This window comes from Papaver somniferum, unplaced genomic scaffold (genome assembly GCF_003573695.1).
Source record: "Papaver somniferum cultivar HN1 unplaced genomic scaffold, ASM357369v1 unplaced-scaffold_158, whole genome shotgun sequence".
NCBI classification, from domain to species: Eukaryota; Viridiplantae; Streptophyta; class Magnoliopsida; order Ranunculales; family Papaveraceae; genus Papaver; species Papaver somniferum.
This window is the reverse complement of record NW_020625264.1, coordinates 2,301,900-2,314,422: the sequence shown is the minus strand read 5'-3', so window position 1 is coordinate 2,314,422 and position 12,523 is coordinate 2,301,900. Positions and strand designations below refer to the sequence as shown.

At 34.3% G+C, this 12,523-nt stretch overlaps 1 protein-coding gene across 1 annotated transcript; it reads left to right on the top strand.

The window, feature by feature from the left end:
* Window positions 1-7,325: 7,325 nt before the first annotated feature.
* On the top strand, window positions 7,326-9,566 carry LOC113337115 (LRR receptor-like serine/threonine-protein kinase GSO1). The gene has a single exon (XM_026582795.1). It carries the CDS (start codon window positions 7,326-7,328, stop codon window positions 9,564-9,566), a length of 2,241 nt encoding a protein of 746 aa, XP_026438580.1.
* The last annotated feature ends 2,957 nt before the right edge of the window (window positions 9,567-12,523 follow it).

Here is a 12,523-nt window from a genome sequence, read left to right as displayed (position 1 = left end):
ATATGAGTTGGTAGCCATCACAGGTGGTGGACGCTGGTGACCCTAGATTTTGGGCTTTACTGTTATTTGTTTGTTGGATCATGGCCCATGGGTGTGAGTTGCTTGAGTTTGTTAGTCCTTCACCCTGCTATCTTAATTGAAAGGTACGGTTAGTTGCACATTCCATTAGCCAGACTAATCTGGCAAGAAACTAATTGCACATAATCTCTTGGTTTATTAGTACATCAGAAATAGGGCTGCACAAGACCCGCCCACGATACCCAAACCCACCCGTACCCGCTAAATCCGTGGGTTTTTAATCCATACCCGCCCGTTGTGGGTGCGGGGTTGGTTATGAAAAAAAAAAACCCGCTGTCTGTGGGTGCGAGGTTGGTTTAAGCTAATACCCGCCCATACCCGCCCAAAAAACCCGCAGATTATATATCATTAGATAAAACTAATCCTAGTCGTCCATTATGAAACCCTAATACTAGTAGATAGGATAACTGATAACCCTCATTCACTTTCTACACTCTTCTCTCTGTTCGGCCTCTCCTCTTCTTCCTCCTCGGTTCTTCTTCTTCACCTACGAACGACAATTACCAGAAATCTTCACCAGAAATCGACAACAACAACTTCGAATCTTCACCAGAAATCGACAACAATCGAAAAATCAACAGATTCAACACTTAATCTTCATCTGTGAACTTCCTAGATATGAATATTTTGGGGGTTTTGGTTTTTTTTTCTCACTTAATCAAGGAGAATAGAAGTTACTCTAAATACTTGAATATAAAGCGGGTTTAAACCCGTTTAAACCCATACCCGCCCAACCCGTAGCGGGCGGGTAACAAAACCCGCCCGCTGTTTGTGGGTGCGGGGTTGGTTATGAAAAAAAAAAACCGCAGTCTGTGGGTGCGAGGTTGGTTTTAGCTTATACCCACCCATACCCGCCCATGTGCAGCCCTAATCAGAAATCTAACTTGAATGTAAATAAAGTAAGATTATTCTCATACCAAGAGATAAATGGAAAAAATATTGTTTGGTCTTTTTTAGGTGGTCCAATGTCTATTTGGTCCTTTCAGAAACCACGTTTTCTATTTGGTTCATAATTATTAAAATATCTAAAATACCTTTTCCCCTCTTATATTTCCCTCACGTGAATGGTTTCTCTTTCTTGTTTATTTTCTCTACTAATTTTTCTCTCCTTTTAACCTTAATATTTAAAAGTTTAAAAATTAAATATCTCTCAAAATATGTCAAAAATTAATAAATTTTATATATTCGGAAAGCCCTCGACGATAACTTTCGAACGAGTACCATTGTCGCTATGTTTCGGAGCTTTTAATTTTTAACTTATTTTTTAGCTATAAAACGAAATATATACGAGTTCATTCAACAAAAAAAACAGACTTCATTCCAGAAATGAAGTCCATATAAAAACCTAAAAAAACTGACTTCATTTCAGAAATGAAGTTCATATAAAAACCTAAAAAAAACAGACTTCATTGCAGAAATGAAGTCCATATAGAAACAGACTTCATTTATAAAAACCTAAAAAAACAGACTTCATTTCTACTTCATTTTATAGCTAAAAAATAAGGCAAAAATTAAAAGCCCTGAAACATAGCGACAATGGTATTCATTGGAAAGCTATCGTCGAGAGCTTTCCGAATATATAAAATTTATCATTTTTGGACATATGGTTCAAAATATATTTAAATTTTAAGTTTTTATTTATTTATTTTTATTAACAGAGAGAAAAAAGCAAAGGTACAAACCATTATTTTCTAGGACCAAACAATAATATAAGGATATTTCTGCCACTATAAGATGACATTTACATCATCCATGACATCACCCTAAGACCAAACTATAATTCTTAGGACCAAACTATAATATATTTTCCTAAAAAGGACCAAACAGACAGTTGACTGAGTCAACTGGACCAAACTAATCTTAATATATTATTTCTAGGACCATATGGTATTTCCTACAAGATAAATATGTTTGAATGGACATGTTCTGATGACAGATCTAATCGGAACTTTCATGTAACTTGGCTTACATAACTAAGTTTTTAAGCCTCCTTCTGTACCGGGGCATTCATGCCATATGAAGTTCTTTCCTCTAGAAATTTCTCTCAATACAATTACAACCCCATCTTGATCAATGAAAACCACTTGCCGGCGAAGATTGCATGAGTCCACACCTTCTCTAGTATCCTTCAAAAAAAACTTAATGCGTTTTAGAAGACTAACAATCCGCATCAGAGTTGCATCTGATTCTGAATAATAGTAGTAATAGTAAGATTAACTGAAAGCACATCCAAATACCTTTCAATCACAAAGTGCATCTTTAGTATTTAGATTCATCAAGAGACCTTCTTCTGAAACTGAAACTCAAACTTGATTCTCCTTGTACTTTTAATTTAGTACCGAAATTCTGTAAATAATTTTGATTCTTACTTTTGTGTGGAAACTGAAAATTCTTAGTCTTTCGGAAAAATTAAGTGCACCGAGTTCCTAATGGCAACTGCAAGATGAAACATAGCTTATATAAAGACAACTCTCTTTATTGATGTTTAGAAAATATCTCAAAACTAAACACAAACTCTAATCTTGCTCATATGATCAACCACAACTTTGGTGATCATATATATATAGAACTATGAATTCCTTTTCCTAGTCCTATTACCTTATTACATGTCTTTCCTTTTCTTAGAACTAGATGACTTCTAATTCCCTTGGATTACATCAATTTCCTAATCTTGTCCTAACCAGCTTGTTAGTGACTTCTATGTTGAAGTTAATCCAACATTCTCCCCCTTAAGCTTCAACTGTGCTTGTGAAAAATCTTGTACTCCTATTAATTTCTTCATCTCTTCAAACTTGATCCGAGCTAATGCCTTTGTCAATATATCTGCTTTCTGCTCAGTTCCTGATATGTGTTCAACGTTGATAATCTCCTTCTCGATTCATTCTCGTATGAAATGATACCTATCGAACATGATTATTGTCACCACACGCCCTGGAACCCTACTCCACCTTGAGTTAATGGGGAGCGGCATTAACTCCACCTTGAGCGCCAGCTCTACCTTGGGCCTTGCCTGCTCCACCTGTGCCGTACCGGGTGACATCCACAACCACTTCTCCGTTCGGACAGTAGCCCCAACCATAGGCTCTGATACCAACTAATGGCAACTCCAAGATGAAACTTAGCTTATATAAAGACAACTCTCTTTATTGATGTTTAGAAAATCTCTCAAAACTAAACACAAGCTCTAATCTTGCTCATTTGATCAACCACAACTTTGGTGATCATCTATATATAGAACTATGAATTCCTTTTCCTAGTCCTATTACCTTATTACATGTCTTTCCTTTTCTTAGAACTAGATAACTTCTAATTCCCTTAGGATTACATCAATTTCCTAATTTTGTCCTAACCAGCTTGTTAGTGACTTCTATGCTGAAGTTAATCCAACAGTTCCTAAGATTTGATCACTTGTTTACTTAAAGGTTCGATGAACAAAATAGTTCTAGATCACTGAACCGGAGTGAGGTTTATAGGAAAGATGATAATCATGGTGGTGTGATGTTGGAGGAGGGTGTGGGTCAAGGAGCTGTTGCGGCCGTAATAAAATTGGGAAGAGGGTACAGAAAATTGCTTTGAGAGGAGAAATCATTGAACTAAAAGGAAGTTCGGTTCTTCCACCACCACCAGATTTCCCATACAAAACTAGTTTTACATCCATAACAAGCCATTATTTGTGGATATCGTTGTTTCTCACTGATTGATTAAACTGAACTTGAGCTTCTTTTTCAGCAGAAATGGAGAACTCAGAACTGAATACAAAGAGGAAAACTGAAAGCCCCTTCTTGTGTGGAGTTCAGATCAATGAAGAAGGGTCGCGTAGAAACCCGCTTAGGGTTTTCAAGGAATAAAAGTAGAAGAGTTTCAACCAAGTAAAAAGTGAAGACTGAAACCCTAAAACATGATTTAGAAAACTTTAACTTAGACTCATCAGATAAATAACGTTTTATGTCCCAAGGTATTTAACTGGCCTTGGACACCCACAGCACAATGTAACTTACTAATGGCAAAAAAAAATTCAAAAAAGAAGATCCAAACAAAAAATTAGAGCACAACTCTCAGTATGTAATAACCTGTATGTATGTACCATTTGGCTAGAAACTTTTCTTCGCTTGTGAGGTCAAGGCTGGCCTAGCTGATGAGGAAGAGGACTAGTAATTATGTTCAATAACCCACCAGCTTTAACTGTAGGTCACGTTACCAAGGCAGAATATACCTAAATGATAACCTACAGATTCAATATCTTCATTTTAGAGTCTGTTTTTAGATTCTACTTTGGTCTTTAAATTTAGTCCGTCTCACTGGATTAGCCTAAAGATATCAAGGATGTGTCCCATTGGATTAGCGTCCTTCATTGCTTATTACCAATATGTTTGCTAAATATCTTTGGTCAAAAAGTTTATTTGGCGAAAATTTGAAATGATACTCGGCTGAACATTTTTGGAGAAAATTAATTAGAGTTTGATTAGTATCAAGGGGTGCAAAACTTCAAGTCTTCGAACACAATACAACTCCCCTCGTTTCCCATCTCATGTTAATATATGCTTGCATCAATTATTCCCATGTTTAGTGGATTTGAACTTGTATTTACGGGTATTGAAGTCCATGGGCTAACTAACTTCCAAAACCGGCTTCCAAAAGAAGTTTCAAAGAACAATATGGGTTTGGGATGATCTTCGTCTTACGCCGCAACAATCTACACGAAAAAATTGGTGGTGTATTTTAGTACTCCCAGTGTTTTCAGATACGAGATTGGACTGATCTTCATCTAACACCGCAACAATCCACAGCATGTATCGACAAGTTAAGATTTCAGAATCGGTTTATGTGTAACAGTCGAGACAACCGACAAGAACTGTTTTACATGTGCAGTTATAAAATACGATTCAGGACTTGATGATTTTAGAGAATTTTTTTTCAAAGTTCACAATCGGTTAACGTTGCTTAACATGTAATCCGATTTATGTCCTCATTTTTCCTGTAACATTTCTTCTTAACAATCGAATTACATATACACGTAAATAACCTGATAAGCACGTAACTGCGACGCTCTTTTTGATTCATAATTACATTAGCTAGGACTCATCTTTTGCTAATAAACTTGTTTTCATATATTTGTAGGTATTTTTGGAAAATAAGGCTCAATGGACTAAAATGTGAAATTCTGCTCGTAAAATGGAGGAAATGAAGTGATTTATAATTTAATGGGCTGGGCCCAAAAAGAGGAAGATGGAGAATTATTTCATTTGGTCCAATCATTTGGATATGGGTAGGGCTGGCAACGGATGGAAATCCGACGGATTTTAGGAAATCCGATTCCGATATGTTAGTAGTTATCGGAATTCCGATTGCCGATAATATCCGACGGAATTTTAAAATTCGAATCTGATTCCGATAGATTCACTTGACAGGTCTTCATAGTCCATCTTACTGAACTCCTCCCTACGCAATGATGTAGTGACCTTGGCGTATGTCATCTTATCTTTTCCATGAATTAAAGCCTTAATCACGGGTTCATACCATTCAGGAAGAGAGTTTATTAGACACAAAGATAGTTTCTCGTCCTCGATATTCTCATCATAGTTAACCAAATCAGCAAGAAGTTTATTATATGAATCCAGGTGCTCTGTCAGAGTTCCACCTTTCTTCATGTTATAGCGATACAAATTTCTCTTAAGATGTATCCCATTTGCTACGTTCTTCACAAGGTATTCCTTCTCTATATTTTTCCAGATATCCTTAGCTGAAGTCTCGTCCTCATAATTAACTCTTATTGACGTTTCCAAACACCCTCTAATCGAACCAAGACATAATTTATTAATCTTGTTCCACTGCTTGTCAGACATCTCCGCTGGACCACCTTTTAGAGCTTCTTCTAGGTCAAGATGAACAAGAGCATCCATTACGTCTGTTCTCCATAAACAAAAGTTATTTGTTCAGGTGAACTTTTCAACTTTCAGTTGTGATCTATGAGAATGCACTATTTCTTCTTTTGTTTCTTTATCTTTAATTGTGGACACCGATGGTTCAATAATCTCCTATTCATCTGGATTAACCATTGTTCAAAAACAAACAGATATAGATAAAAAACTAAACTTTGAGATCAGAATTACCGCAAACATCATCAGAAAAAATACCCCCCTGCAATATTATGAATACCCAAAATTCCAAGAACCCAACCTGAGCTCTCGATGCCAATTATTGCGCTAAAACCCCGCGGAAGCGATTTGCACAGCTACACAATGGTACTCTAAATATTGCAAAGAACACAAACTAGAAAAGAAAAGAGACAAGAATTTAACGAGGTTGGATCCTCGGGAAAAATATGAAATTTTATATATTATCATTTAGGAGAAAACATATAAACCCAAGAGAGAAACTAAATTCTGGTGTGTTTTTTTTACTTTCTCTAATAGCTTATTTATACTACTCCTTCCGTTTCAAAAAAACTGACCGTTTTGACTTTGTCAAAATATTAAGGTGATCATAGTATTTTACTCGACTACCCTTAATTATTTACCTATTTTATTTTAATCAAAATCTTGGTATTAAAAACTGCCTAAAATTATTAATAGGATTGTGAATAAGAAATAAAATAGGAAAATTAAAAGATATCGAATTTATGGAGTATAAACTCTACTAGGAACTTAATTTTTGGAGTCAAATATATTGTCTTTTGAAAGGAATGAAGTATATATTTGTTTCCTTAATTATACACATTTCATTAATATTCTATATTTGTTCCTATTAAAAATAAATTTATGATAATATAAAAAATTTAAAGTTATACAAAAGAGTTGATTAGAAAAATACGAAAATAGAGCAGAGGACATTCTTTTCAAGTGGAGGGAGTAGTTAGCTACAAACTAGGAATTATTGATCGACTATCCCACCAACCAAGCTTAGGCACACGGTTTTGGACTCTCCCGTAAACCGTGTCCAACAAAGACTTTCTCTAATTAATGAAGATTCTAGAAATTGAAAATTCGTCCAGACTTTTGGGTAGAGTCAAGTTTCATCAATCAATCAATCAAATTGATGCTATGCAACGTATATTAATAAGACGGTGTTGAGGATTTGGTGGTATTCATTGAGCAATTAACTCGGAGCTTCAAGTCAAGCTTTCACTCCGAGTGTAGGGTATATCAGTCTTGACTAATATCAGCTTCATTTCCTGAAAATTCAGTCTATTTTATCTATATATAATTCAATAACTTATACATCATAATTCAATTTCTTCTCAAATTAAGATGTTTATCAAAACCTACTCTGATCCTCCTAAAGGAACCATTTTCCATCTCCTTTTTTTTCTTCTTCTACTTGTTTTTGTAGTAAACTCACTCAAAACTCAAAAAAATTATGATGAAGGAAGTATCCTTCTAAAACTCAACAAGGAATTCGGAGTTGGTTCATATGGTTTTGAATCATGGAATTCAAGTGAGTCTCATCACTGCAATTGGGAAGGCATAAAGTGCGACACCCGTAGTTTTGTTTCTGGAATTTTACTTAAATCTTCGTACCTTTCAATCAAAAAATTTCCAAATGTTATTTGTGATTTAAAACATTTAAAAGAAATTGATCTTTCAGAGAGCTTTATTCCTGGTGAAATCCCAATCTCTATCTTGAATTGTTCAAAGCTTCAAGTTTTAGATCTTTCTGGGAATCAGTTGGTTGGTCAAATTCCGAATGATATTGGCAGACTTTCGAATCTTAGGTTACTTAATCTGGGATTGAATAATTTCACAGGTCATGTTCCTTCTTCAGTTGGAAATTTACATTTTCTACGGAGTTTATCCCTTCATCAAAATCAGTTTAACGGTAGTTTTCCTTCAGAAATCGGAAATTTATCAAACCTTGAAGATCTTTGTTTGAGCGATAGTGGTTTTTCGCCGTCGAAAATTCCCAATGAATTCAGTAAATTGATAAAGTTGAAGAGTCTTGATATGTCAAACATAAGCTTATATGGAGAAATTCCAGATTGGATTGGTAATTTTTCAAAGCTGGATTATCTACAACTTGCGAGGAACAGTTTGGCGGGTAAAATTCCAAAGAACTTGTTTTTGTTAAAGAACTTAAACCATGTGTATTTAAGTGATAACAGGTTATCAGGTGAAATTCCGACAGAAATCGAATGTTTGAATATGGATATAGTTGACCTTTCCAATAATGAGTTAACTGGTTTTATTCCCGAAGGTATTGTTAAATTGAAGAAACTGACAAATTTAGATTTGTCACAAAACAACTTATCAGGTGAACTGTCTCAAGAGTTAGGATTACATTCCAAGCTTAGATATCTTGATGTGTCGGGGAACAGATTTTCAGGAAATTTACCCGAGAATTTATGTTTTGGTGGTGAGTTAGATTCTATTATAGGGTTTTCAAATTATTTTTCTGGAGAAATACCGAAAAGCATCATAAATTGTCATTATATATCGATTGTTTCACTTTCCAACAACATGTTAGGTGGCAAGATTCCAGCTAATTTTTGGTCACTTCAACATATATGGTATCTAACCATAAACGATAATTTATTTTCTGGGGAACTTCCACATAATTTGAGTTCGAGCTTAAGGATTCTCAACTTAGCGAATAACAACTTTGGAGGTATTATACCGAACGGCCTTGGTTCACTTGAAAACCTTGCGTTCCTTTCTTTAAGGTCAAATAGATTCAAAGGATCGATTCCAGAAGATATCATTAACTTGCAGAGACTCCAAATATTAGACTTATCTCTAAACAATCTCTCCGGCCATATTCCTAGAAGATTAGGAAATACGAGTAGATTCATAATGAATATAGAGGAGAGCCCGGATTACTCTGATGATGGATTTGAGATGGTAATAAAAGGGGCCCTGAGACAATTTCGGAAGATATATAAAGGTAGCACAAGTATTGATTTATCTTGCAACACTCTGGACGGAATTATTCCAAAAGAGATAGGCATGTTAGTATTACTTTCTTCGCTTAACTTGTCACATAATTATTTCTCCGATAAAATCCCAGAAAATATCGGAAATTTGTCTGTGTTAGAGTCTTTGGATTTAAGTTCCAATAAGTTGTCCGGACATATACCACAATCTTTAACAACAATCGACTCTCTAGGGGTCATAAATTTATCTTTCAATAATTTGAGTGGCAAGATTCCGGGAGGAGCTCACTTTGATACACTGAGTTTGGATGGCTCTGCTTTTCAAGGGAATGATTTATTGTGTGGATCTACAATAAGGAAAGTTTGTGAGGGTGATCACAATACTAGTCTTGCAAAGGGCGATCGAAATACTAGTACCAGTTATGCACATCTTACAAATGAAGTCGATCAAGATGATCCAGAAGGGAAATTGTTGTTATATACTATTGATGTTGTGGGTTTTGTAGTTGGATTTTGGGGTCTTTTTTTTATTTTGCTTCTTAAAAGAGAGAAATGGTGGTTCCCGTATTGGAGATTCATTGATTTTATTGTATTTGGAATAATGGATTACATCCAAAACTAGTTATTGATAGTGATATATATTGTATTAAGTTCGCAACTTTGAATATTGGAGAACTGAATTTTCTTTTTTTATGAATTGATAATGCAAGTTATCTCATGTGACTTGTGCTCATTCATATGGAGTCAAGTCACTCAAAGAGCTGCACAACAAGGAAATTAAAGTGTATGTGTGAAGTCTTGCTAATTGTCTCCTTCCATAATATGACTGTCGAGATATCCATTTTGTGTTCCCGTTGTATTTTAATATACGAGGGTCCGAGCTGGACTTGTATGTAATTTAATTGTGAAAAATATGGTTTGGTCCTTTTTTAAGTGGTCTCATGTCTGTTTGGTCCTTTGAGAAATTACCTTTTTCATTTGGTCCATAATTATTTAAAAATATTAAAATATCTAAATTATCCTTTCTTTCTCTTAAATCCTTTCTTTCTTAAAAAAATAAATAAATAAAAACTTAAACTTAAACTTAAATATCTTTTGAATCATATGTCCAAAAATGATAAATTTTATATATTTAGAAAGCTCTCGACGATAGCTTTCCAACGAGTACCATTGTCGTTATGTTTCGGAGCTTTTAATTTTTGCCTTATTTTTTAACTATAAAATGAAGTAGAAATGAAGTCTGTTTTTTTAGGTTTTTATATGGACTTCATTTCTGGAATGAAGTCTTTTTTTAATGTTTTTATATGGACTTCATTTCTGGAATGAAGTCTGTTTCCATATGGACTTCATTTCTGCAATGAAGTCTGTTTTTCTTAGATTTTTATATGGACTTCATTTCTGGAATGAAGTTTGTTTTTTATGTTTTTATATGAACTTCATTTCTGGAATGAAGTATATATTTTTTTAGGTTTTTATATGGACTTCATTTCTGGAATGAAGTCTGTTTTTTTTAGGTTTTTATGTGAACTTCATTTATGGAATGAACTGCTACAAGAAATGAACTCGTTTATAGTTCATTTTATAGCTAAAAAATAAGGAAAAAATTAAAAGCTCTGAAATATAGCGACAATGGTACTCGTTGGAAAGCTATCGTCGAGGGCTTTCCGAATATATAAAATTTATCATTTTTGGACATATGGTTCAAAAGATATTTAAGTTTTAAGTTGACTACAATTTAAAATACTACAATACTACACTAAATAAAGCACACGGTTTTAAGTTGATATTTAAGTTTTAAGTTGACTACAGTTTTAAGTTGGCAAAAATACGGTTTAGTCCAAAACCAGCTCAAATACTATAATTTAGTCCAGACCTAGTTGACTAGGTACAAATTAATCCAAGAATTGTGTAACGACGCTGCTCTCTTTCACACGCTTTTAATAAAGCACACGTGCAGCAAATGGATACAGTTTTATAACTGACACCATAAACGTGGTTGTGACACGTAGCTTGAAAATAAAAAACGGAATTAAAAACTAAATTAAAACGGTGTAACGACAAATCACTTATTCATTCTTTTCTTCTGAAGAATGAAAAGCAGAAGAAATGAATCAAAAATACTCCATACCTCAACATTTTGGACCCTAGAAATACTCCATCCCCAACTCCATCAGTTACAGCAGAAGAAATTCGGAAATCAACAGGATCAAAAGCGAGATTCAAGAGATCATTAGAAGATTCAACATTAGTTGCAGTACAAGAAACTTCAAAAACATCACCAGCTAAGAAGAAATAAAAGACTTCAAAGCCTTCGACATCTTTTAAAATTTAAAAAGGTAACAATCCAAGTCCAGTTCAGTCTATTTTTTAGCAATTTTTATGAATTTTCTTATATATGTGTACAGATCTGTACACAGACATGCTGTTGAAGTTTTTCATGTCAAGTGCTGTCTGTTTTTGAGCAATTTTGTGAGAATTGCTCAGAATCTTACTTGAACAACAAGCATGCTCTTGCAGGGATTGATAGCATTTTTTGTTGATTTTGAGAAGTTTTTGGTGATACCTATTGTAGTTGTGTAAAAATATGTACACAAGCATGCTGTTGCAGGGATTGAAAGCATTTTTTGTTGATTTTGAGAAGTTTTTGGTGATACCGATTGTTGTTGTGTAAAAATTTGTACACCAACGTGTTTTGTTGATTTAATTCCACATTTTACAGTTTTGCAGACTAAAACAAGAGTAGTGGGGGTTTCAAACATAATGTTGAAAGGAAAAAAAGTAGTTTCAAAGACAAAAACAACACCAACAGCGAAAGATTCAACATCAATTGCAGAAGAAATTCAAAAATCAGCATCACCAAGAACGAAATCAAAGTCAGCATTAAAAGATTCATCCCCAACTCTATCAGTTGCAGTACCAAGGACGAGATCGAAGAGAGCTTCAATTTCCGTACAAGAGACTTCAAAAACTTCACCACCTAAGAAGAAATCAAAGACTGCAAATCCTTCGAAGCCTTCAAAGACTTCTAAGCCTTCATAGTTTTCAATAACTTTTAAACCAAAAAAAGGTAACAATTCAAGTCCAGTTCTATCAATTTTTGAGCAATTTTTGTGAGATTTCTTGTATATGTGTACATACTAGTACACCACAATGCTGTTGCGGTGTTTCATTTCATGCCATGTCTGATTTTAAACAATTTTTATGAGATTTCATGTATACGTGTACATACTAGTACATCGCAATGCTGCTGCGGTGATTTATTTCATGCCATGTCTGATTTTGAGCAATATTTGTGGGGATTTTTGCTTGTGTTTACATATATGTAAACCAAGATGTCCTTTTATGTGAGTTGGTGAGTGGTTTTATGGTTAATGCCAGGTTATATGTGATTCATGGCATGTTATATATGTTATGGAGTTGTTTCATTTCAGTTGTGTGAACAGATTTGTACACAAGCATACTATATGTCATGATATTAAAAAAAAAGTCCAGTTATGTCTGTTTTTGAGCAATTTTTATGAGATTTCTTGTATATGTGTACAGATATGTACACCGCCATGTTGTTGCAGTGTTTCATTT